At 40.5% G+C, this 27792-nt stretch overlaps 1 protein-coding gene across 1 annotated transcript; it reads left to right on the top strand.

Annotated features, from left to right (window-relative positions):
- The first annotated feature begins 168 nt into the window (after window positions 1–168).
- Window positions 169–27792, top strand: LOC149279550 (serine/threonine-protein phosphatase 4 regulatory subunit 1-like). Its single transcript, XM_089501057.1, has 20 exons — window positions 169–175; window positions 2031–2075; window positions 4672–4807; window positions 5448–5554; window positions 5869–6011; window positions 6355–6501; window positions 6973–7080; window positions 13311–13376; window positions 13680–13838; window positions 14891–15027; window positions 15768–16273; window positions 18413–18588; window positions 19247–19342; window positions 19429–19614; window positions 20512–20673; window positions 20903–21003; window positions 22132–22252; window positions 22377–22511; window positions 26483–26624; window positions 27629–27792. The coding sequence occupies exons 1-20, from the start codon at window positions 169–171 to the stop codon at window positions 27790–27792; spliced, it is 2844 nt and encodes a 947-aa protein (XP_089357183.1).

Genomic DNA, 27792 nt, shown 5'->3' with positions numbered 1-27792 from the left:
TGTGTGTGATCCGGGGCTGCAGCCTGAGAAGTGGAGCGGGAGGGCGGCATCTATTTGCGGGACGCGTTTTCTACCTGGCACGCATACACATAAGTTACACGGCTCCGGTGTGACGCTGGCACTGCTCGGGCTGCAGACTCCATGTAGCGGCGCGGCCCGGGGCACAAGATGGCGGGTGAGATACAGCGGCGAGAGTGTGTGTGTGTGTGTGTATGTGTGTGTGTGCGCACAGTGTTCGTCTGTCGTGATATCACGTTACTAATACACTATCGCTTCAGTGCGACACGCGCTCGTGTGCTGTCTACGTTGTGTAGTTGTGTACACTGCTTCACATCCCTCTTCCCCAGCCGAGGATACCGGGTCGGGTTGTATACGTGTTACCAGACGGCGGGGGACCGTGCGGGTTGGGATTAAAGTTTGTAACCCTCGTGGAATGCGCGTGTTTGTGGAAACTTGTGATTCAGTTTCACTATTAGTTGTGTACAGTTTACACAGACTATGTGTTATGACTTCTAAGCTGACATAAAGGCTTTCATATAGAAGTATATAGCCTTATATATTTATATATATATATATATATATATATCACTGCAGGGGTTTGCTGGTAACTCCATCTTTAATATTGGTGAGTTCTATGTGATGCATATACTTTGCACTCTACAGTGTGAAGTATAACAATGGGGAGGAATAATAAGTAATGTATCCCACAGACACTTTGAGGTACAATAGGTGTGAACGGGGTGGGACTGGCACTTTAAGGCCGGCCGCCGTCTGATGACTTAGATGTGGGTGACGGCTGGATTTCAGTAGCCGCACGCTGGGTTTTTATACTCAGCTGGTCCAGCAGATCAGGTGAGTATGCGGCCCTGATGGCTGGGTCGGGCCTGGGTACGAATACGTTGGATGTCAGTAGATCTGTAGCTAGCAAAAAGTTATGTTTATAGCAGATAAGTACAAGTACATGGCTGGCGCATGATTAATCACGTAAAGGAACAGCCCCACACATGGATAATGTATAAAAGTACTTTAATATGACTTCATTGAGCTAGAAGCTGCAGCGGCCCTTTGGTTCTGCGGTCTAATGACTTCTGCTGCTGATTGTGTTCCATCGAAATCGATCCGAGTGCATGCGCAGAGCTGGAGCTGACTGGCAGTAAGTATATCGTGAGCTAGTAGGTGCGTCCTGCAAAAGGGAGGCAATGGAAATTTAAAGGGACCGCTTGACTATCGGGTAAATTAAAGTGCATATGGTGGCCGAGGAGGATAGTAAGAGGTTGGGTGTGAAGTGTATAATGTTAGTGATTCCATGAGAGAATCTTCTGTCATGAAAAAGAAAGCTCTGTAGCTCTCCCAAGCCTGTGTTTGTAATGCAGAATCAGAGGACGTGCTCCCAGCGGGGAATGCCTGCGGACGCCCGGGACATGTATAAGCAAGCAGCAGCAGCTACGAGTGTTATGGCATTTCATATCGCCGCACCTGCTATACTTCTATGCGTTGTGTGCGTAACCACACTGTTACCTGGGGCTAAACCAGGAATTGTCTTAATGACGGCCTCATGTATTTCCCATCCTCTTCATAGGTCTGCAGCTTATAAAATAAGACTCACTTTTTTTGCTGCGGTATCAGAAATCTTTGGGCGCTTCCTTCTAAACGACATGTTATATTTTTGAAACGGGCCCTGCGTCATGATGCACAATCTTTCCGCACACAAAGGGTGGTTATCAGTGAGGTTGCACCGTCTTTCTGAGTCTAGTGCTTCTTCATTAAGGGACTGTCCTCTATTAATCAGGTGTAAATGTAACTTGTATCCACCGTCCTGCTTGGCTGTGGCTTCTGGGAGGCTTCTACGGCTCACAGCCTGAGTAAAACCCCATGTGTTGCATTACATTACACTTTTGCTTCCTACCTCCTCCTGATTCTTTCCAGTGTGTCTTCGTTCTATGAGTTAAACCCCGGCGCAGCCATCCAGTACCTGCAGTGTCTTTTCCTGAACGGCCCGTTATTAAACGTATGTCGTGTCTGTTTTGCAGATCTGTCGCTGTTGCAGGAGGATGTACAGGAAGAGATAGATGGATGTAAGTGAATCCCCTTTTCTAAATGCCTGTTATTCTACATGTTCTTCACGTTGGTAAAAACGTTAACTTTTTCACTCTAGGTGTAAGCTTTATCAGTGGCTTAGTTGCTCTCCGCTGCAGTATTTCAGGTTTTTGGTTCCCCCCCCCCATATCTATGCATTATGCAGGGCCAACCAGGCTTTTACTCCACGAATTGTAACGTTGGTCCCTGTATGTTGTATAGTTAATATGGTGCACTAATATTAATTGCTCTTCTACGATGCACTTTTTAGTGAATATACCCCTATGGTTTTACTTGTACTGCAGTGAGTGATGGATATTTACTTTACTCTGTAACCGGCTGACCACTCCAATCTGGCATAAAGAAAAATACGTCAGCGAGCTCTTTTGGTGCTTTATATATTGGGGATATGTCGATTCTGTTAACATTGTCTTGCGTGTTCCTTTAGCCTTCCCCCGTTCACTCTCTATGTAATGTTTGATGTGATGTTAATATAAAATAGTCATGTTAGTATAAAATGTTACTTGTTTGGTATTGCTGATGATTTAGAGTTCTTAGTCCGTTTCGCTTATGTCGGGCACCCTGCTGGTTCGCGTTCTTTACAAAGTATAATAATGCTTTGTGGAGCTGAGGAAAAGCAATGCCTTCCAATTAGGAAACGCGTGTCTTCCCAGCCTCAGCAAGCATCTGGCTCTCTGCCACAATTAAATAGTTATTTAGTTTGTCTTGGGGGAAACATTCCTTGTGGTGCTACATTTTACTTCACAAAATAGCAGTTGTAGTCGATGCTCCGGTATAAATAATAATGTTGTTGCTGGTTTTCCCATCACTACCTGACGCTCATCACTACCAGACACTCATCACTCCTTGGTGAGCTGTTGGTGTGATAGTAGCACAAACATTATGGTTCCATGGACTGTAGCTAGGCCCAGATATGGAGTTGGTAGAAATCCACTTTCTTTGGTAGCTGCAATGCTCCAGTAACCGCTACCCTATGTAGCTTCCAAGCAAGATTCTGGATATAAGGCACGCATAACAAAAGTGGGAAGTGTGGGGCGGAATAACTAGTCCTGTATATCCTGTTTATAGAACTGCCCTACTGTAGAGATGTAAACGGAGAGCTGGAAACCTACATCTTAAATATTTGTGTATTGATTTTTATTACCATGCATGGTAAAATGAAACCATTTAACTAGTATATTAGTTGTGTATACGTGTGTGCGGTAGAATAGGACATTTGCACGTGAGTGTATTATGCAAATAGGCGGGATACCAAGAGACACGTGTTTGTCTTGGATAGATGCTACCTTTACAGCACTACGATCTGTTTAGTTTTAGTGGTTAGGGATTCTGATCATCGCTGTCCCTAAACCTCCTCACCCGCTTTCCAATCAAATATTTGCTTTTGCAAGTTCAAAGACCGGGTCGCTCCTAGAATATACGTGTAGGAAAGAGTAATATTTAAACATGCATTGGACGTAATGTAGAAAAAAAACCCATTGCTTTTGTGAGTCTAAAACTACATATTGTACAGCAAACCTAAACCTCGGGATCTGTTCACAATGTAAATGTGTCCTAAATGCTAGAAGTATGATGGGCTTCTAAAAGAAACATGAGCGCATCATGTAGGGGGTTATTCAAGTGGTCATTATAGGAGATAAACCCTAAAGCGTTTGCGCTGCATAAAATATTTTCACAAACCCATTTATTAAATGGATGACTCGCTGTTTTTACTCAAGAGAAAGCAAACAGTTTTCTTTAAATTACAGCCCCTAGGTTTCAGCCGATTAAGTTCCCTGTTGAACAAAGAACAGTAGGTGTAAAATCATTGATTCTCCTCGGATCTACCCCACTTCACCCTTCCCGTGTCTCCTCTAATGCCCAATAGACCGGGTGCAGTGTCCTTAAGGAATAGTAAAGGAAGGCAGGCAAAAGAGCAGCTAAGGATTCAGATATAGTGTGTGTGTCTATTATAGCAGGATTCAGACATGTTAGAATTTGAACTTCCTTTAACACTTTTTACACCCCCCCCCCCGCACTAAATACTCCAGCATATCTCCTTAACCATTAGCAGCTGAACTTATGTCTGAATGTGTTGCAATCGCAAGTGTATCAGTATTGCAGTTGTGACAGTTTGTGGCACTCTTCGCGGCAGACATGTCTCGTTTGCAACACGTGCCAAAAATACATTCTAAAGTGTTATAAGTGTCGGTCAGGTTTTTGTGTTAATATAAATTGCCCTTGCTGAACTAACCACCACTATTGCATCCCCTTCAATCACCTGTGGAACTTGTATAAGTGAAGGCTGTTCGTTCAGTATATATTTGTGTGTGTGTGTATATATAATGTTTAACCACCGTCTACTTGAATGATTTCTCCATGTTTAATTAGGACAGGATTCTGACTTGTTCCCAGCTGATACATCTGCATTTTTCCTTTGTGGTGGAAACTGTTGCAGGTTGTTGTGGGTCCTCGGTGCACAGAAGATTTGCACTTGCAGACCTGAGCAGTAGTTCACCAGCCCCTCGTCGACAGGCGGCTTTTATAGTGTAATGAAATTTGATTTTCAAGTGATGTTTCTGATGTCTCTGATAGTTGGTGTGGATGACTACAGCTCAGAGTCTGATGTGATTATTATACCTTCAGCCTTGGACTTTGTCTCCCAAGATGAAATGTTGACACCTCTCGGAAGATTGGACAAGTACGCTGCAAGCGAAAACATATTTAACCGGTATGTTGATAAACAAGAGAACATCATTTGAAGGCCATTGCGTCTGGCAGCTGATCTACTAGGTGTTTAATCTACATGTGTATGTGTTAAATTTGAAGAGGTGCCTCCTACAGCTGTATCTGGAAGACCTGTTGTTTTCTTGTCACTTTCTGTAGCATCGATGAAGTTGATAATTATAATATGGCTTTCATGTAACTGTTGGTATAGAACCAGTTTCCATGTGCCTAGAAAATCATATTGGCTCCTAAACTTAGCTGCTGGTTTAGGGCCATGCTAGGCTAATCTAAGTTGTAGCTATGGGACTGTAAAGAAATTAGTTGCCTTGTTCAGTGCTTCACAAATTGGTATTTTGCTATCAGTAACTTCTAGCCCTTTTGGGTGTCTGTGTGTGTATATATATATATATATATATATATGTGTATATATATATATATATATGTGTGTATATATATATATATATATATATATATATATATATATATATATATATATATATATATATGTGTATGTATGTATGTATATAGGATCATATAGGTGGCAGCTGTTAGTAACTGATGGCTTAGGATATGGAACATTTTATTACTGTTACATAACACTGTGTGTGTGTTTGTATTCTTTTTTTCTTTTATGTATTATGAAGACAAATGGTTGCCCGAAGTCTGCTGGATACCTTAAAGGAAGTCAGCGATGATGAAAAGGATTGTATTTCTGTATTAGAGAGGGTTACAAGGCTATCAGAAGATTCAGGTAATTTCCTTTGTTAGAGTTTGAGACTAGAGAAATACGTGAGTTGCATATTGTAAATATCTTATAAACACCACTTGTTTTCTGTGACCGCCTCCTTCTCTGGTCCCTGTGCTCTGCAGTATAGTACGAGTGCACAGATAGATTATCTTTATACTACTGAGGCCTCTGAATGACTCTAATGAACGCACAAGTGCTTCATGTCATGAGAAGTTGTCCATGTTGAGCTTTTGTGTTCCTTTCCATTTCTGATTAGTTGTGCCACTTTACAATGGTGGGCAGACGTAATATTGACTAATGATCTTCTTTCCCCACAGAGCCAACCGTTCGAGCGGAACTTATGGAACAAGTGCCTCACCTTGCAATGTTCTGCCAAGAAAACAGGCCTTCTATCCCACATGCTTTCTCCAAATACCTTTTGCCTATTGTTGTGCGATACCTAGCTGACCAGAACAATCAGGTTAGAACAAATGTGTTTATTTGTTAATTTTGTTCTGTGAGCAATTGAGTAATGTTTTAAAAACCACAATAAAAACACCCTGCAAACTGGCTCAGAAGTTACATAGAGAACATAAAACCTTCTAGCCCCATTGAGGAGCTGATCTCGGTTGTTTTTGTTTTGCGTTTTATTCAGTGTTGTGATACTTTTTTCACACGGTCATATTTGACATTGTTTGCTAACCTCAATATTTTTCATGAAACTGTTTCTCTTCTTTTAAGGAAGAGCCACACCTTCATTATTTAATGGATTGCTATTCACAAGTATAAAGGTTGTGAACTATTATTTTAATGGTGTTTTCCAGGTCAGAAAGACCAGTCAGGCAGCATTGCTTGTCCTCCTGGAGCAGGAGCTCATAGAAAGGTCTGATGTGGAGAGTAGCGTGTGCCCGGTTCTGATAGAGCTCACGGCTCCGGACAGCAATGACGATGTCAAAACAGAAGCGGTGGCTGTAAGTTCCTTCGCTATTTCTTCTCTCTCTCTCCCCTCATTATGGTGGTCTACGCACTGATGCTTTTACCCATGTATTCTACTCGTGCAATATGTCAATGTTGTGGTAGAGCCCTCCAGTTTTAAATCCACCCCATTCACCTTCAGCTACCGTGAACCCTTACATGTACAGGCTCACAATGCATTGTCTTTAATGGGTTTAAGGACGACCTGTTTTTTGTTAATCGCTTTGATTACAAGCTACAAATTGTAGGCCCTCTCTTTTATTCTGATGTAATTTTCCAAACATACGATTCTTTCCATCACAAACAACGGGCTATATGTCTACTTACTGCTCTTTTTTTACTTAAACTATGAGTCCGTCTGCTTAGGGGATCTGAAGAAAATACAATGTCGGCTTCCGGTGTTCTGTTGGGGTTTAAAACGATACATAGTAATTTAGTTTTGTTTTTTCATTTTGCTTTCCTCCCAGATTATGTGCAAAATGGCCTCTATGGTGGGCAGAGATATCACGGAGAGGCTCATCTTGCCGCGGTTTTGTGAGATGTGCTGTGATTGCAGAATGTTTCATGTTCGCAAGGTTTGTCCCATCTCGCCTACTGTGTCTTTGTTTTTTTTATTTATAAATATGTTACTTTACTGCTCATTCAAAGTCACACCAGCATACAAGGAAGCTGCTGTTTGTCACTTTCAAAGATTTGGGGGCCTTGTTTTAAATGAATGCTGCGATGAAGTTCATAAGGCTAAAGGCATCGGCAATTAAATACTGTCTTATTGATAAGGGCTAGCGATGAAGTTCATCAGTAACATTTGTGCTGATTCGTCAGCCCAGTAGGGCTGTTGCAGTCTGCATCTCCTGCCTTCTTTCCAAAGTGTGACCGGGCTGGACGTTGGTACATTGGAAGTTGGGATCTGCGAGTAACTCACCCCTTCCTTTTTATATGACCTTATTTCACCTTCTTTTCCCAAATCTGAGTTTATCCTCATCTTTGCACAACCAGCCGCTCTCTGGTCCATTTTCAGCACCTTCTGTTTTATACAAGTCTTTGCTTCGGTCCCCTTGTCTCTATTTATTGTGTTAGTCGGTTTTCTCATTTGCGTGTCTTGTCGAGTTCATGTAACCTTTTACGTTTTGAAAGGCAGGATCCCACTTAGGATAGGTTCACTTGATGCCAAGAGCTTAGAACATATAACACAGATGTATTGATCACGATATAGGGAACTTTGTTCTACAGTTCTATTATTTTTCATTTATATAGCGCCAACAATTTCCGCAGCGCTTAATACAATATATATATATTTAAGGGATATGACAAGACTAGAATTGACAGAATAAGACAAACCGATGTTTTAGGTGGAGAGAGCCCGGCTAGATACTCTGTTGGAAATAAAGTTCAGTATTCTCTAAATAAAAGGTGCCGTTAGAATTGAGATTTTACTGGTTAGTTAATGGGGCTATTTATAACTTGTTTACAGATATTTAAGAATATTTTACCCTGTAAATGGTTTCAAACATAGTAGACTAGCTCTCAACTATGTGCAGTATCATTTTCCATTGTATTACTATATATCTCTCTCCAACTGGCCTCTGAATTGCGCAGTCAGTAGCCGTTTTCTTTCGCTTCCCAGGTGGTAGTATTTGTTTAAACGTATTTGTTTACAATGTACCTTGTAGAAGGAGCTCTTTAACCCCTTAACGTCCATTGCCGGGTCAGGCACGTCATGCAAAACGGTCACTTAACGACCTATGACGTGCCTGACACGTCATCAGACTTAAACAAGCTTAGAAAGTGATCAATGATCACTTTCTAAGCTTAAACGGTGTTGCTGTAATGCCTCTGGCTCCACTTTCCGGATTGAATACAGGTACTGCATTCAACCATACAAGTCAATGGAGGCCAGCTTTCTAATCACTATGTGATTAGTAAAATATTTAAAAAAAAAAGAAAAAAAATTAGAAAAAAAGAAAAAGCTTAAAAAAAACATGGTAACATTTAAAAATTATTATGCTTTAGAGGAACTATCCAGTTCCAGCAAAATGTAAAAAAAAAGTCCAAAAAGAGTAAAATAAAAAAATAAAGTTTATTATTATGAGCAAGTGCTAAAATTAGCGCTGTATCTTCCCAAAAATCCTGACGTGGAAAAATTTAAATAAAAGCATTTCAAATACCCAAGGGGTGTCTAATTTAAAAAAATGAATGGTTTGATGGGGTAAATTGGAGTGGCCGGGCTCAAAGATAGGGCATAGGCACAGACTGACCGAAATGGGGGGGAAAAAAAGCGCACTTCCAAAATGTGGCATTTTAACCTCAAACACCAGACAAACCCATACATGTGGGGTATGAATGAACTCGGGAGATGTTCCTGAACACATATTAGGGTGTTGTTTGATAGTGACGTATACCTGGAGCTATAAATTTATACCCAAAGTACAATTTGTGTGAAAAAAAAATAAAAAAAAAATACTACCACAAAGTGTGGCAAAGGCTGGTGGTAGAATCTGATGCATGGAAAGGGTTAAATACTACCATTTTAAGTACCTTGGGGTGTCTAGTTTTCAAAAATATATGGTTTTATGAGGTAAATTGTAGTGGCCATGCTCAAAGATAGGGCATAGGCACAGACTGACCAAAATAGGGGAAAAAAGCGCACTTCCCAAATGTGGCCTTTTAACCCCAAACAGCAGTCAAACCCATGCATGGGTGGTATCACTGTACTCGAGAGATGTTATTGAACACATATTAGGGTGTTGTTTGATAGTGACGTATACCTGGAGCTATAAATGTATACCCAAAGTACAATTTGTGTAAAAAAAAAAAATACCAAAAAAATACTAACACAAAGTGTGGCAAAGGCTGGTGGTAGAATCTCATGCATGGAAAGGGTTAAAATACTAGCATTTGAAATACCTTGGGGTGTCTAGTTTTCAAAAATATATGATTTGATGGGGTAAATTGCATTGGCCGGCTTCAAAGATACCCGAAATGGCACATGGGGGGAAGAATTACCAGATTTGGAAAAAATGGTTTTGAAATAGCAAAACGCTACCTGTACTTAATGCTCCATAACGTGCAGAAAAAAGCAAAAAAACATAAAAACATTGGGTATTTCTAAACTCAGGACAAATAGTAGAATATATTTAGTAGGTTTTTTCATTAGCTTTTTTGGATGAGTAAAAGATTTTTGGGGTAAAAGTCAGAAAATGTGGTGGTTTTTTTTTTACATTTTTCATCATATTTTATTATTTTTTTTATGGGAAATTAGATAATATGATTAAAACAATGGTATCTGAAGAAAGCCCTTCTTGTCCTGAAAAAAACAACATATAATTTGTGTGGGTTCACTAAATGAGTGAAGAGAAAATTACATCTAAACACGAACACCGCAAAAGTATTAAAACGGCCTCGGTCCCAATGGTACAATAGGTAAAACACAGCCTGGTCCTTAAGGGGTTAATAACTTGCAGATGTAATCTAATATGCCAAAGCCATGACAAACCCTGCTTTATGTACAGTGCTAGCTTCTTTTCCCCATGCCTTATTAACCCCTTAATGACAATTGCCGGTCCTGGCACGGCACGGAAAAGCATGTGCTTTACGACAATTGACGTGCCAGGACCGGCACGTCTTTAAACGGGTGCAGAAAGCGATCTACTATCGCTTTCTGCACCCAAAAAGCGTTGCTGAATGCCTCGACCTCGAGGCATTCAGCAACGCCGCGATCGGCACGAAGGGGCCATCTCTGGCCCCTCCACGGGGCGTCAACATCCGCCATACTTTGTATGGCGGCGGACGCCCGTTTTAAAAGCGTTTAAACTTAAATGGTGTCGCTGGAATGCCTCGATCAGGAGGCATCCAGCGACACCAAACACTAACCTTTTGATGGGCTGTGACCGCTCCGGAGAGCGGTCACAGCCGCAGCTGCCGGCAATCTTCGCCATCAAGGAAGATGGCCGCCGTCCTGTAACAGGAACCACAAATTTTAAAAGTTCGCTAGATAGTCCAGACCATCTAGAGAACTTTGGCTCCACTTGCAGGTTGAATACAGGTACTGCATTCACCATGCAAGTCAATGGAGCCCAGCTTTCTAATCACAGTGTGATTAGTAAAAATAAATAAAAAAATAAAATAAAATTAATAATAATTAGAAAAAAATAGTAAAAAAACAGTAAAATGTAAAAATCATTTCCCACTGATGTCACTATCAGGGGAACCTCCAAGTTGAAAAAAAATGTTAAATTTTTAAAAAAAAAAAATAAAAAAAAATATATATATATATATATATATATATATATATATATAAAAAATATATTTTTGTGAGCAAGTCCTAAAATTAGCATATTAGCTTAAAACAATTCTCGCATGGAAAGAGTTAAAATACTGGCATATTAAATGCCCGTGGGGTGTCTACTTTTAAAAAATGTATGATTTGATGGGGTAAATTGAATGGGCCAGGTTCAACAACGTCCCAATTAACACGGGGGGGAGGATGGCCACACATCTAATTTCCAATTAGAAAAATGCACACGTACCAAATGTGGCCTTTTAGTTCCCCCCAAAAATGACACACCATGCATGTGGGGTATCACTGCACTCAGGAGATGTTGCTGAACACATTATGGGGTGTCGTGTGACAGCGGCATATACCAGGAGCTGTAAATTCATACATAAAGTAGGTGTGTGGGGGAAAAATACACACACAAAAATATTACTGCAAACTTTAAAAAAATGCTGGTGGTAAAATATGTGCATGCAAAGAGTTAAAATACCAGCATTTAAAATACCCTGTGGTGTCTAGTTTTGAAAAATATATGGTTTTGTTGGGCACACTGAAATGGCCCGGCTCAAAGATGTACCAAATAGGGCATGGGCAGTGGATCCCAAATGCCAAAGTTCAACATTGAAAAAAGCGCATGCCCCAAATGTGGCCCTTTTGCCCCGAAACAGCCAGGCAAAATCATTCATGTGAGGTATCGCTGTACTCAGGAGATGTTGCTGAACACATATTGGGGTGTTTTGTGATAGTGACAAATACGAGAACATTTTAATTCATACCTGAATTAAAATGTGTGTGGAAAACCAAATGCAAAAAAATGACTACCACAAAGTTTGACAAAGACTGGTGGTAGATATGGTGCATGGAAAGAGTTAAAATACTAGCATTTGAAATACCCTGGGGTGTCTAGTTTTCAAAAATATATGGGTTTATTGGGCACACTGAAATGGCCCGGCTCAAAGATGTACCAAATAGGGCATGGGCAGTGGATCCCCAAATGCCAAAGTTCAACATTGAAAAATGCGCATGCCCCAAATGTGGCCCTTTTGCCCCCAAACAGCCAGGCAAAATCATTCATGTGGGGTATCGCTGCGCTCAGGAGATGTTGCTGAACACATATTGGGGTGTTTTGTGATAGTGACATAAACTAGAACATTTTAATTCATACCTGAAGTAAAATGTGTATGACAAAACAAATGCAAAAAAATGACTACCATAAAGTTTGACAAAGACTGGTGGTAGATATGGTGCATGGAAAGAGTTAAAATACTAGCATTTGGAATACCCTGGGCTGTCTAGTTTTCAAAAATATATGACTTGATGGGGTAAATTGCATTGGCCGGGTTCAAAGATACCCGAAATGGCACATGGGGGGAAGAATTACCAGATTTGGAAAAAATGGCTTTGAAATAGCAAAACGCTACCTGTACTTATTGCCCCATAATGGGTAGAAAAAAGCAAAAAAACATAAAAACATTGGGTATTTCTAAACTCAGGACAAATAGTAGAATCTATTTAGCAGGTTTTTTCATTACCTTTTATAGATGAGTAAAAGATTTTTCAACTAAAAGTTAGAAACAGTCATTTTTTTCTAAATTTTTCACCATATTTTATAATTTTTTTAATAGTAAATAATATGATACAATCAAAACAATGTCATCTAAAGAAAGCCCTTCTTGTCCTGAAAAAAACAATATCTAATGTGTGTGGGTTCAGTAAACGGGAAAGAAGAAAATTACAGCTAAACACAAGCAGCGCAGAAATGTTAAAAAGGCCATTGTCACAAAGGGTACAAAAAGTAAAATCAGCCTTTGTCTCGAAGGGGTTAAAGGTCCCTATCCAAGGGTGGGGGTGGGTTGTGCCTTCCTGTATGCATGTAAAGTATATTATAAAGAACTAATATTTTAATAGTATACATATAATAAGCATACAATCATAAGTGAAGGCGGTACCCATGAGATCTTTAACTGAAGCTGAGGAAAACCTTGGCTCAATGGGCTTTGCAGCTTCCCCAGACTTTGCATGGATTTACGATACAATAAAAGGAGTTTATGAACGAGGTCTCTTGGAATTGGTCGTAACTCTGGTAAGTGTAGTTCTTCTTATCCAAGGTTTTCTTCAGCTTCACGTTGTGTTTTCCCGGGTTGGGAACGCTGTGAGTACTAAGCTGCTGACCACTCACACTACAAACAGGAAGGGTGAGCCCAGGTTTATTTCACTTATTATACTCTGGTCTACTCCATTATTTCTCCCCAGGAGATCTTTACCTGACATTACGATGATTAACGCTTTTGTCAACAGAATAAAAGATGTGATTCTTTACGATATACTTTGTTTGCCTGCATTGTTGTGCGTTCCTGTGCTACTTATTATATCTCTATTGTTTTAAGCAAGTCTGAAGAAGTAATCGCTTCAAAACATAGGCTTATACGAAAATGCCGAGTCTTTTAATGTTTGCTTTTGTGTTGCATGACAAATGTTGCCAGCAAAAACTAAGGATGGTTTGTGTGTTCTCATCTTTTATTTACATTCTAGGTCTGTGCGGCCAACTTTGGTGATATTTGCAGCGTCGTGGGACAGGAAGCAACCGAGAGAATGTTGGTGAGTAGTTGGAATCTGTAGCAGTACAGAGAACGTGCGTCCGATACCCTTAATATTTACCAATATCTTTTTGCTTAACTTTGGCAAACCTTGCCAACAACCTTAATACTCTTCATGACAAAAATAATCCGTAATTTCATTCATTATAGCAAAGCACCAACCAATGTGACCGTTCCCCCTTTAATTTTAACATCACGCAACATTTGCGACCACAATCACGTCTATCGCTTGTTGTGTTAGCATCTTGTGCAATGTTTGTTTTTATTGTGATTAATTTTTTTTCCCTGCCCTTTTTATTTTCAGTTGCCGCGTTTTTACCAGTTATGTTCAGATAATGTTTGGGGTGTCCGGAAAGCATGTGCTGAATGTTTTATGGCCGTGTCCTGTGCAACGTCTCAAGAACTACGCCGCACCAAGCTCTCTGCTCTTTTTATCAATCTAATCAGTGACCCTTCTCGATGGGTACGTTCGGTTGGCACGTAGTGCTGTGAATTTGTCTACGCATGAACACTTAATTTGATTTAGTTTTGAATCGTTGATTCTCAGGACGTTTCACAAACACATTACATGGTGGGAGAAATTGCTAATGGTTGGCTGGTTATAGTAAACTAAAATTGTGTTTACTTGTCCTGGTGGAAACGTCCTTGATATCTGTAGAACTCCCTCCATAAACATTGTATTGTAGACCGTGACCCACTGATCTGTGAATGTTTTGATTGAGAAATACAGGATTGCAGGATTACCTTGAGCAAAAAGCCCAATAATTTGGGTTGCCAGGAAAAATCCGTTTTTGAAATGTAGAAACCACTCACCGTCCTAGCCTCAATTCAGAAAAGTTCCTCTTTATTAGTAATCGGTAAAAATATGACTGTCAAGGTAAACCAAACGTCCCAATTACAGCAATTGACGGTCCTGTGCGGACGAAACGCATCAGCTGTGCCGATGACCGTTTGCTGGAATGGAGTTTAATTTGGTTTACTTTTGACACCGTGACTTTTTCGCCTGCCGCGTCTAATGTGAAATGCTGCGCTGGCTGCAGGGTTGTCTCCCATGATGTTGCATATGGCTGTAGACCGCTTTTGGGCTCAAGGACCGGTCCAGAAATACATTTGCTGTGTAAAGTTGCCTTACTCCCTAGCCAGTCTTGTTTAACACACAATGGCACTTGCCATGGAACACTTCATGTAAATATCAGGGTGCATATTCCTAGTCATCTCCTCCTGTATAGTTACACCTGTGAACGAAGTGTCATGGAGCTCATATGTATACTGGGTCCCGTTAATGCGTCTGCCCTATTGCTTGAACCATGTCAGTGACCGTTTACATGGGTTTTCTCTACTGCGGGTTTATGCTTTGTCTTATAAAGTTGGTTCTCAACTATCCGCCAACACCTAAATTAGTCTGTTTTTGCTCAATGTGTAAAGTCTGTTCAAATGGTAAGAATCCTCATATTGTGTCTGTTACATGTGCAGATTTACTTTACTCTTAATTGTCATTTCTGTATGTTCCATTAGGTTCGCCAAGCTGCCTTTCAGTCCCTGGGGCCTTTTATATCCACTTTTGCTAACCCATCAAGTTCCGGTCAGTGTTTCGAAGAAGAAGAAGAATGTAAAAGCGTAAAAGATGACAAACAAAGTGAAGACAGCAATAGGTATTTCAGGCAGAATGTTTTGTTTGTTTTTTCCTCCTTACTTATATTCCACTGACATTTTACAGCTCTTAGAACTGTTGCACACTTGTTATGGAAATAGTATTGGGTGGTTTATGTTTGTTGTGGTGTTGGGTGTTTACATTGAAATGCAGATGGTGTTCACCAAAAAAAAAAAGCCTTTGCGGATTGTTTAATTGAGGGCTTTTGTAACAAAAACATATTCTTAAAAATATATAATAGTGGTACCTCAAGGCAACAATAAACATCACTAAGACTGCTCCCTTTATAACGCATAGTCAGTGATTGATAATATATCGTAACCTTTGGACCTGTAACAACCACCCCAAGGCTTCAGCTGAATAAAGGCGATAGTGCTGTGGTCCAAATTAATGTTTATACATATTCATGAATTGCAAATTAACTAGAAAGCTGAAACTCATTTTATGTGGCTACGGTTAGCTCCCGTTTTTGACTCTGTTGTTCTTATTGATCGGTCCAGGCTAAAGTGCTAAATGTGGCTTCCGTTTGCCACCGAATTGGGACTTGATAAATATCTTGCTTTGCGTTAATTGGGCATACTGGCAAATGGTCACATCTTAAACTACACCTAAAAGGTGCAATCTACTTTATTACAAAAATCCAAACCGCTTAAACTATTCTTGCCAATATCTAACAGCAGACCTTTATGCAATGATTTTCCCTGACCAGAGATTGTACTTAAATCGTATTGTCTTTAACAGGAATCCAGATGTTATGACGGAAGAAAATGCCGTTTCAGTGGGAGATGATACATCACCAGATGTTTGCACAGGCGGCAGTGTTAACTTTACTGTGACGTTAGAATCCAACTTGGAAGATGAAGCAGATGAAAATTCCAGGGACGCTAATCACCATCTTGACTTATTTTCACATTGCACTTTGCTTTCACAATCCGCTGACTCCGGCGATCCAGAACAGATCTCTCCTGAATCAAATCCCCATGGCGTGCTGGAGTTGGCGTCGCCAGAGGGTCCGGTCACTGAGCAAGAGCAGTTCAACTCATTCCATTACTGGCGGACTCCCATCCCTGAGATCAACATTGATCTGGAACTCCAGCAAACCCAAGAGAGAGCGCGTAGCTCTCAAAGTAGACATGTCGAGAAGGCTTCGTCCCCTGGCTCTCCCAATATCACCATGGCTACGAGGAAGGAGCTGGAAGAGATGCTAGAAAATCTGGAGCCTCATATAGATGATCCTGATGTTAAAGGTACCAGAAGATGGAATGTTTGCTTTGGTGTTTTGGGGCTGGCATGGCTCTCTGTGAATTATTGTTTAGTGAGTGTTGTACGTATAATTATATTACAAAAAAGAGTGTGTGTAGGGGCTCAAAATGTGACAACGTTCTTTGCATATATATATATAAATTGTTAGCTTTTTGGTGACGCTAGATACATCTTCAGTTGGTATGTTGTAAACTGTGCTGCTGTCACAATGTCCCTCTTGCATTTCCCCTTCTCTTGTCACATCCCTTCTCCTTTCCACCAAGCTGTACATATTAAGGTTGGTTTGTGCTTCTTTTGTTAAATCACTGATTATATATAATTGTTTTGTATTGTTGGAAGGTGAACCATTAGTTGTATAATTCTTTAGGGGGTTGGTGGCACATGGAGCACACTCTGTGTTACCATATACTTTACATACACTCCCTCTCCACTAACTCCAAGTTCGCCCCTGATACCATAGGGCGACGCGCGCACACACACGCTCTATAGACCATACATTTTTACCTCTTTCTCTTCTTCCCCTCATCTTCCTCTCACTTGAGTTCTCTGCTCCCTCGGTTGTCATATATACATGGTAATACTGTTACATTTGGGTACAATATTTCCAAGCCCATATGTTTTACTTTTATATCATTACATTTTGGAATGCTAAAGTAGTAGGAAACTGGGACACTAGAAGATTGGTCTTGCTGATTCATTGCAAGGAACACCAACACAGGGTTAAAGGGTGATAATCCAAAGCAGCCGCTACTCCCCGGGGGACCTATAGTTGTGTTGAACGGACCCAAGAATTCCATAGTCCTCAAAGTAAAAGCCACTTGGAAGCAGTGTATATAAAGTGCCTCCAGTGTGAGTTTTGAGCATCTTCACCATAGCAACTAATGGAAACATGTGAGCGGTTGGGCCTTTCCATTTGTCGCTCTGGCGATAAAAACATTTTTCGGACGATACAGAGAAACTTTTTATCCATAACCCATAGTGCGTTTAGGTCTCCTTTAAAGCAATGTGACATTTGATGTGCGAACAAATGAAGTGACTTGTAATACAACATCTATTTTGTGTGTGTTTGTGGGGGGTTAATTGCGTTGCTTTAAGGATAAATTGGGTGGTAAACATTAATGGTGTGCTCCAAGTTTTTAATTTGGGTTACCTCTGTAAATTGACTCTTTTCGCTTTAACTAGGTTGTGTAGCTGTAGGGGATCCTATTAACCCCTTAAGGACAAAGGCATCATTTAACTTGTCGTTGAAATATAATTTCCATCTTATTTAGTGTACCTACACAGTAGGGCTTTCTGTATAAACAGTGTTCATCTATATAATCCACCATTTCGTCTGAAAAGTATATGAAAATAGTGTTCTGAGCCTTTAACTTTGTCGTTCTTGACAACTCTTTTCAAATGCATTTCGGACATATCCTGAACAAGAAATTCAAAGCAGCGTTACAAACAAACACCAATTTGTCTTCAGCAATGTTCCACATGCATAGGTTTTGTGTTTTGGGGAAACAAAATGTAAAAAAAAAAAGATATATATTTTGTGCTACTCTAGAAGTCCCAAATGTAGGGTCTTCTGACAGCCTGATCTCCCGTAAACCCGTATGGATTTAGTCCTGATGGTTGTTAGTGGTAGTTTTTGCTGGGACCACGTTCTGCTGAAATTCTGTGACTTAGTACTACATGCTTTGTTGCGAAGGGGTTAGTCGGAGAACGGTTTATCTTTTTTTTTTTTTTTATATAGAGCGCTTCTTACAGTACATACATTGAGAGGGTCTGACAGAGTAATGGATACATGAGACGAGGAGTACTCTGCTTACAATCCTGCGGTTGTTCCCCGGTTTAGCCGCAGGCAGGATTCACGCGCTCGCTTCATACACAGCATTTCTTTAAAGCTGTTTACGGTTTAAATGTTCCATTACTGTTTGTATAAGCGGGTGACTATTTCTCCAATTCTGTCTTCCCTCATGTCTCCCGTTTCCTCCTCTTTATCTCTGTGTACGTTTTTGTTTCCGACTCTCTCTTGATTTAATCTTGTGGTTGCGTGTTGGTGTTTTCTTTGGTTAGGACTGACCTTTAAAATGAGGGGGTTCCCCGAGTCACCCCTGTCTCTATTGTCTGTCTTATAGCACAAGTGGATGTACTCACTGCAGCCCTAAAAGCGTCCAGTCTAGGAACTCGGGAAGATACGGCATCCTCTAACTCGAACAGAGAATTTTACCGCAGCGACCGCTCGGAAGCAGGAAGAACAAACTGCATGATTTCACGTGAGGATTCTGTCCCTCTGATCAGTGATTCTGTAGAGGTAAAAAAATAAATGCGCCAGAGATGAATATCGGAGAAGTTCCACTTTGAATTATAAACTACCTTGTGGGGGGAAATTATTGCGTGCAACACATTTTTATTAAGCTCCAGGTTAAAGTATGGTCTTTATAAGGTCTGTCACTTTCCCAAATCCTAATGTTAACATACCAGGTGTGGTTAGTTATTTCAAACAATCTAAGTAAATTAATAACTCTCTTCGTGTGCAGTAAGCCACCCTGGGGTCTATTTATTAAAGGGAGAGTTGGTTTTTCACTTATTTTTAAAATATGTGCACGGGACAGCTCGAAACAAGCAGTTGTGTATATCGTTCTTTAACCAAAGAACCTATACACCGCAGGTCAGCGGCATACCATTTGTCTCATTAAATCGTTCGCCCTCTGTGCTAATGAAGGTTTGTTGGTTATTATAGGACAATCGTGAATATACAATATTATGGAGATTTTGTGTTGCTTACACTGCACAATAAAGCAAAAGGGAGAATTTTATATAAACTAGTATGATATTTAAAATGCTTGGTCCAGACCCAGTGCTTGTGACCTGTTTACAGTCCATAACCAGATGTAAGCGTATAGACTTATAATATCCATCGTTTTGCCGCAGTAACTTGTTCAGCTAACCAGACTTGTTTTGCCTCTTAGTGTATGCAGTCCACACTGCGCTACATTCACGATGATTCTGACTTGAGCCCCAATAGTAGCTTTGGCCACGAAGACGAGAAAAAATCCAAATTGCAGGTACCTGTCATGAACCAATATCCTTTACTGCGACTGCAGAGTTACAAACCTAGGTGTGAATAACCTTGCCGTGTGTCTCCCCTCAGGATGTTGTACCTCAGGCCTTACTGGATCAGTATTTATCTATGACTGATCCATCTCGTGCACAGACTGTTGACACAGAGATTGCTAAGCACTGTGCCTATAGCATCCCAGGAGTGGCTCTCACGCTGGGCAGACAGAACTGGCACTGTCTCAGGGATACTTACGAAACACTGGCAGCCGACATGCAGGTACAGACATAGTGCTTGGAATACCATCAGCTTTCTGGTTAATGTCTTCATCTTGTTTTGGGAATTGAAATAGGCACAGTTTGGGCAAACTTTGGCTTTCAGTCCTAAATGCGTGTGTAATATCTGCGAGTGCTTTATTGTTCATTCCATGACCTCTTTCTGCTTCTGAAAGGTAGGAATTTGGTCAATGAGCTAGATTAAATTTTATAGAAAGAAGAACTGTCCATCCCCAGGAAGGTTTCTGGTTTAGGTTGAAAATGCAGTTTCACTGCTGGCCATTTTATTTGGTAAGGTCCCGATTTTTTTTAAATAGGAAACCAGTTTCACATTTTGTTCCTTTAACCATAGAAGCTGACTCTCCTAAAAATGTTTAAAATTGTGCTGAAGGTTATCCTCCATATTTGGAATTTATTTGTTAAAAAAATAAATCTGTAAAATATTATACTGAGATTTTCCAAAGTCCCCCCCCTAAGCTGCCCTGTCAGTCCAAGAAACATTATTAGCATGCAATATAACAACTTGACACATCCATTAAAGACTTAATTCTAATGAACAAAATGCCCTACTCCTCCGTGGCCGACCATTTCTTGCAATAGGAATAAATGGTAGGACTTGCCATGCGTGCCAAAGCTAGGGATGAGTAGTGCTAAGTATATCACCTATGTGGACATGTTTGACCAAACTTGTCTCTTGATCAGTGGTGGTGCTATGAACGTTAACAGGACCGGTCTGCTACCATGTGCTTGCGGTGGCTGGAGTGTCCCTTTAAACCCCACGTTTATAGATTATCAGTGAACCTGGGACAGATTGAATGTGGAATCTCTGGTGTGGATGCTTTTTAAAGTGCTGTGAAAAATCCCATCATTGTCCCATTATTTCTGTGCTATTGTTTTCCAGTGGAAAGTGCGGAGGACATTGGCCTTTTCAATCCACGAGCTGGCATTGATCCTTGGCGATTCCCTGACTGCTGCTGATTTGCTGCCTATCTTTAACGGCTTTCTGAAAGATCTCGATGAGGTCAGAATAGGAGTGCTGAAGCATCTCTATGACTTTCTAAAGGTACGTTGGGTGTCTACTCTTTTTATAAGCATACAGACTGTAGAGCCCAGGAATTTTCAGAGCCCTCTAACAGCCTATGGTACGCCAAAATTTAGATGCATAGAAAAACTGTGTGTATAGGTATAATAAACATATTTCACAGCCATAAATATAGAATAGCACATTTGATTGAAATAAATCATAGATAAGGGTACAATACTTGATTTTTTTGTTTGTTTCTTGTGTCCAGCTTCTCCAGCAAGACAAACGAAGAGAATATCTTTATCAGCTGCAAGAGTTTCTTGTGACGGATAACTGCAGGAATTGGCGCTTCAGGGCAGAGCTAGCAGAGTATGACATTTAGTACAAACTTTTTATTATTCTTTATTTTATTCTATAGTTGTGTTAAAATGTAAGTAAACAAGTATTTTCTGTTGAGAGATATTTTTTATATATATATATATATATACCGTATTGGCTCGAATATAGGCTGCACTTTTTCCACCACTTTAAGTCTTTAAAGTGGGGGTGCGGCCTATATTCGGGGTCTAGCGCCCGACGCCCGGGACATGCAGGCACGGGAGGTTGTCTAAGCGCATCGTGCGGACAGTCACCGGCTGCGGAGGTTGCGTTTTACCTCTGCCCCCAAGACTTACCAGAGCAGACTCCCGGGTGTCTTGCGGGGGACATCTACGCAATATGCGTATACAACTTCCGGTGTCGCCACGCTGGGGGGGGGGGGGGGCAGAGTGGCAGCATATCTCGGGGGGGGGGGAGTGGCAGCATATCTCGGGGGGGGGGTGGAGAGTGGCAGCATGTTTTTTTGGTGCTTTTTTTAAAGAAAAAAACTTTCTTTAAAAAAGCACCAAACTTTTAGGGTGCGGCCTATATCCGAGCCAATACGGTGTGTGTGTGTGTGTGTGTGTGTATATGTATGTATATGTGTGTGTGTGTATATATATATATATATATATATATATATAATATACACACATCATGTATATATGATTTCAATTATTAAGCTTTCAAAATGTATTATGTTTAGCTGAGTCATTGATGTGTGTGTGTGTATATATACCTGATTTTACAGACCTGGAAGTTCATAATTTTTATTTTTCCTTGTTGTGTGTCATTGGTATTCAAATGACTTCTATAGGTTAAGTAGACTCAAGATCAAGTTGTTTCTAGCAAAAGTGGTACAGATGTAGGCACCGGATTAATTTACAGATTAGTATAAATGTAAATTTAGAATAACTGCCGGGGGCTCTAGTGCTGGAATTGCTGCACCATAATGCTCTGCTAGTCTCCTTGAAGAAAGTCTTCCTTGACATCAGTGAATTTGGAGTTGGAAGACTTGTCAGTGACACCTAAAAGGCATTTGTTTCAGCGCTGCTCTAAATAACAAAAGGGTTAACTGTTCTATATATACACCATAAACTTGGTTTCATTATGTTTTTGGGTTTTTTCTTTTTTCAATAGGCAATTAATTCTCCTCCTTGAGCTGTACAGTGCCAGAGACATTTATGACTACTTACTGCCAATCGCCCTAAATCTCTGTGGGGACAAAGTGTCTTCTGTTCGCTGGATTTCCTACAAGTTGGTAAGTGTTCTCCTGCTATGTTGCGCATGACCAGGTTCCGACACTGTATATCTATTAATGCCATTGCCAATGAGCCTCTGTTCCTGCACTTACCACATATTTTGCAAACCCCTTTACTCTGCAGGTGAGTGAGATGGTGAAGAAGTTATACTTGGCACCCAACCCAGCATTAGTTTTGAACCTTATAAATAAGCTAGTGGAAGAGTTTTGTCAAAGCGCCAAGTGGTCTGGGCGGCAAACTTTTGTTTTCATTTGTCAGGTAAGTCCATAATGTTCTTCCAAAGGTCTGTGACCGGAGTGTTTAAATCCATCACAATTTAATGTACACTTTTTTTTTTTTCTTTTCTTAAATCTCATGTAATATGAGTTGTCGAGCAAGACTGGTACAATGGAGAATTGGGGACGCTGGCTTCTAATGATGCTAGAACATTGCAGCTACTTACAGTTTTTGGCTTCGTTGTGCAGTATTGAGTAATAGGATAATGATTCACTATTCAGTACTTGGCTTGTATTCCAGTGGCATTTCAGGTTTTTGTTTTTTTTCTTTTTAACCCCTTCGAGACAAAGGCTGATTTTACTTTTTCTACCCTTTGTGACAATGGCCTTTTTAACATTTCTGCGCTGCTTGTGTTTAGCATTTTCTTCTTTCCCGTTTACTGAACCCACACACATTAGATATTGTTTTTTCCAGGACAAGAAGGGCTTTCTTTAGATGACATTGTTTTGATTGTATCATATTATTTACTATTAAAAAAATTATAAAATATGGTGAAAAATTTAGAAAAAAATGACTGTTTCTAACTTTTAGTTGAAAAATCTTTTACTCATCTATAAAAGGTAATGAAAAAACCTGCTAAATAGATTCTACTATTTGTCCTGAGTTTAGAAATACCCAATGTTTTTATGTTTTTTTGCTTTTTTCTACCCATTATGGGGCAATAAGTACAGGTAGCGTTTTGCTATTTCAAAGCCATTTTTTCCAAATCTGGTAATTCTTCCCCCCATGTGCCATTTCGGGTATCTTTGAACCCGGCCAATGCAATTTACCCCATCAAGTCATATATTTTTGAAAACTAGACAGCCCAGGGTATTCCAAATGCTAGTATTTTAACTCTTTCCATGCACCATATCTACCACCAGTCTTTGTCAAACTTTGTGGTAGTAATTTTTTTGCATTTGGTTTTCCACACACATTTTAATTCAGGTATGAATTAAAATGTTCTCGTATATGTCACTATCACAAAACACCCCAATATGTGTTCAGCAACATCTCCTGAGTACAGCGATACCTCACATGAATGATTTTGCCTGGCTGTTTTGGGGCAAAAGGGCCACATTTGGGGCATGCGCTTTTTTCAATGTTGAACTTTGGCATTTGGGATCCACTGCCCATGCCCTATTTGGTACATCTTTGAGCCAGGCCATTTCAGTGTGCCCAACAAAACCATATATTTTTCAAAACTAGACACCACAGGGTATTTTAAATGCTGGTATTTTAACTCTTTGCATGCACATATTTTACCACCAGCATTTTTTCTAAGTTTGCAGTAATATTTTTGTGTGTGTATTTTTCCCACACACACCTACTTTATGTATGAATTTACAGCTCCTGGTATATGCCGCTGTCACACGACACCCCATAATGTGTTCAGCAACATCTCCTGAGTGCAGTGATACCCCACATGCATGGGTTTATCATTTTTGGGGGGAACTAAAAGGCCACATTTGGTACGTGTGCATTTTTCTAATTGGAAATTAGATGTGTGGCCATCCTTCCCCCCCGTGTTAATTGGGACGTTGTTGAACCTGGCCCATTCAATTTACCCCATCAAATCATACATTTTTTAAAAGTAGACACCCCACGGGCATTTAATATGCCAGTATTTTAACTCTTTCCATGCGAGAATTGTTTTAAGCTAATATGCTAATTTTAGGACTTGCTCACAAAAATATATTTTTTATATATATATATTTATTTATTTATTTATTTATTTATTTTTAAATTTAACATTTTTTTTCAACTTGGAGGTTCCCCTGATAGTGACATCAGTGGGAAATGATTTTTACATTTTACTGTTTTTTTACTATTTTTTTCTAATTATTATTAATTTTATTTTATTTTTTTATTTATTTTTACTAATCACACTGTGATTAGAAAGCTGGGCTTCATTGACTTGCATGGTGAATGCAGTACCTGTATTCAACCTGCAAGTGGAGCCAAAGTTCTCTAGATGGTCTGGACCATCTAGCGAACTTTTAAAATTTGTGGTTCCTGTTACAGGACGGCGGCCATCTTCCTTGATGGCGAAGATTGCCGGCAGCTGCGGCTGTGACCGCTCTCCGGAGCGGTCACAGCCCATCAAAAGGTTAGTGTTTGGTGTCGCTGGATGCCTCCTGATCGAGGCATTCCAGCGACACCATTTAAGTTTAAACGCTTTTAAAACGGGCGTCCGCCGCCATACAAAGTATGGCGGATGTTGACGCCCCGTGGAGGGGCCAGAGATGGCCCCTTCGTGCCGATCGCGGCGTTGCTGAATGCCTCGAGGTCGAGGCATTCAGCAACGCTTTTTGGGTGCAGAAAGCGATAGTAGATCGCTTTCTGCACCCGTTTAAAGACGTGCCGGTCCTGGCACGTCAATTGTCGTAAAGCACATGCTTTTCCGTGCCGTGCCAGGACCGGCAATTGTCATTAAGGGGTTAAACATGTAGAGTATCTTAAGAGTAAGGCTGTATTCATGCTTATTCTATATCGGGGCTCGACAAATCCCAGGCGCCAGGTCGCCATGGCGACTCAGAATTTTGTCCTGGCGCCTAGGAGTTTGTCAGCCTCTTACATCCAAAAAAAAAAATGCCCCCGCGTCACCAGGAGTCTGGGCAGACAACACAGCCACTCAGAGCCCGCCCCTGAGCCTGAGATCACTCCCACGGAGTGATCCTGTAGGCTGAAACCGCGATTGCAGGAAAACCTGCAATAGCGTTTTCAGCTGTCACAGGCAGCTTCAGGAAAGGGGGTTCAGTGTTGATTGGGTCCCCACACAAGTGTGGGGACCTGACACAACATCCCCCTGCTGCCTGATCGCTCCATGAGAGCGACAGAGCAGCGTTAACCCCTTCAATGCCGCGATTGCGGCATTTAGGGGTTAATTCCCGTTTTGTAAGGGGCTTTGCTGCTGGTGGTCTGCCAGGCAGACCAGCAACAGCAAAAACCAGCCCCCACAAGCCCTTTGACTCCTGTAGGCATGGAAGCCTACAGCAGTCATCAGAGACTCCCCCCTGCAATGGCTGGTCTATAGACCAGCAATTGCGTCCCAGCTGCCAGAGGCAGCTTCAGGGACAGGGGGAGAGGGTTCTTTGGTCTCCACATGTGTGGAGACCAGCCCCAACACCCCCCTGCTGCCTGATCGCTCCATGAGAGCGACAGCGTATTCCTACTTCCCTTCAATTCCACAATTGTCTAACACATTTGTGGCATTGCAGGGGTTAACATTTGTCCCCACAAGCTTGTGGGGACTAAATATCAGTCAATGCTGTGCTCCAATGGAACATCAGCATTGAAAGCGTTAAAAAAAAAATAAAAAAAAAAAAATATATATATATATATATATATATATATATATATATATATATATATATATATATATATATATATATATAATTAAAAAAAAAAAACACTGACCTAAAAGTCCAGGGTGCTTCCAGGTCAAATGCTGTGAGTTTAGTAAGTGGGCTGATGATGATCCGATCACTCCTAACCAACAATTAGTGTAAAAAAAAATTCCTGGCGCCTAGATTTACAACAAATTTGTCAAGCCCTGTTCTATATAAATCACATATCACATAATTTCACCTAACTACATTAATTAGCGTTGCTCATATTTTGATGCATCTTGGTTATAGGTGCCTTGTCTTGTTCTGGTACAATATTATTCCATGGGGGGAAACTTATTTATGTGCAGTTAGTTTCTTGTGTTTTTGCTGGTCAGGAACTTATATTTTTTTGTATATAGCAAAAAAAACCCACAAATTGCACAAATGAAGAGGCACTTTGCAGTCTTAATACAAAATGAAAGCATTCATTTATTCTGACATACAAAAGGTAGCGGTCAGCGTATCGGCGAACCCATTTCAGTCTTTATCGAGTTTCTTTGCCGGTCTACATATTTCTGTGTGTGCTTTATTGGCATACTAGTAGAAGCTCAGTTTGTATTCCTACTTTTTCCCCTGTGTCAGGCTCTCATTGAAGATGACTGCTTACCCATGGAACAATTTGCCATTCACTTGATGCCTCATCTACTTCAGCTGGCATCTGACAGGGTCCCAAATGTGAGAGTCCTCCTGGCAAAGACTCTGAAGCAGACGCTGCTGGAGAAAGGTGAGCGTTACAGCTTTTCAGTCTCTCGTAAGATTGCATAGGTGCAGGATTGATACCGGGCACCTTTTCTCCCCTAAATATATCATTGTGAATACTGTGAAGGCAAAACTGTAAAGTACAGATAAATACCCAAACCGCAATACAATGTCTCGCTCCACACACAGCGATGCTGTTCGCAATATGTAGGTAGATGCATGTCATGACAGCAGGTGGTGGTAAGCTTCCTGCCAATAGGAACTACATTCTAAATTTCTTTTCCTTCTAATATATGTATTCTAAATCAGGCAGATGGTGAATCATTCTTTTTTGTTAGGTCGAAAACAAACTTTTTTTTTAAAATTAAATCCATAAAATAACCTGGTCAAAAAAATAAATTAGGTTAGTGTGACAGGATATTCCTGTAGTAAACATGTGCTGTTTGATCATGCAAGCCATTTACTTCCAAATATTTAAACAATCCCATCCTTTACCGTGGCTTCCATTCATTTGCCAGCTACTGATGTAAGGCTTACTGGTCTGCAGTTGGCCGAGTCTTCCCTGCTTCCTTTTTTGTGGGGTGGTACCACAGTAGCCAACTTCCAGTCTTCTGCAGCTGCTCCTGTCATTAGTGACTGGTTAAATAGATCTGCTAGCAGTTTTGCTGGGACATGTCGAAGTTTGGTTTTTTTTTTTTATGTCCCATACATTAGCCTTTTTTTTTTCTTTTTTTCTTCATTAGTTTCTGTAAATTTTTCTGGTGTATAACCTGTGAGTTGTCATTCTATAGTACTGTACACCGAGATCAAGAATTCATAAACTAATTGGGAATTCACAATACACTCATTGTTTACCCAGAAATGAGCTTGCAATGTAAAAGAAAAATCACTAAAAAGGAATCCTGACCAGATTAAATGACAGTGGATCATTAAGTAATGCCACCCCCTTGATTTTTAAGATGCTGGGAGTCCATGTTTAGAGACTGCCGAGCCTTGTTTGGGTTTCACATTTCTTTTTCCCTCTTTCAGAGTACTTCTTGACATCTACAAACTCTCACCAAGAAGCAGTGGAGCAAACCATCATGGCTCTGCAAATGGATTATGACAGCGACGTCAAATACTTTGCCAGTATTCATCCTGCTAGCACCAAACTTGCCGACGATGCCATGAGCACTGCCTCCTCCACCTACTAA

This window comes from Sceloporus occidentalis, unplaced genomic scaffold (assembly GCF_023333645.1).
Source record: "Sceloporus occidentalis isolate IW3139 unplaced genomic scaffold, rSceOcc1.0.p SCAF_162, whole genome shotgun sequence".
Classification (NCBI taxonomy): Eukaryota; Metazoa; Chordata; class Lepidosauria; order Squamata; family Phrynosomatidae; genus Sceloporus; species Sceloporus occidentalis.
The sequence above is the reverse complement of the archived record's forward strand: the minus strand, read 5'-3'. Positions and strand labels throughout refer to the sequence as shown.

Excerpts from the sequence above, each read along its gene's own strand:
- LOC149279550 (XM_089501057.1), top strand. Across the intron at positions 19,615-20,511 it reads CACTGGCAGCCGACATGCAG|TGGAAAGTGCGGAGGACATT; the intron begins GTACAGACATAG and ends ATTGTTTTCCAG. Across the intron at positions 21,004-22,131 it reads TTCAGGGCAGAGCTAGCAGA|GCAATTAATTCTCCTCCTTG; the intron begins GTATGACATTTA and ends TTTTTTCAATAG.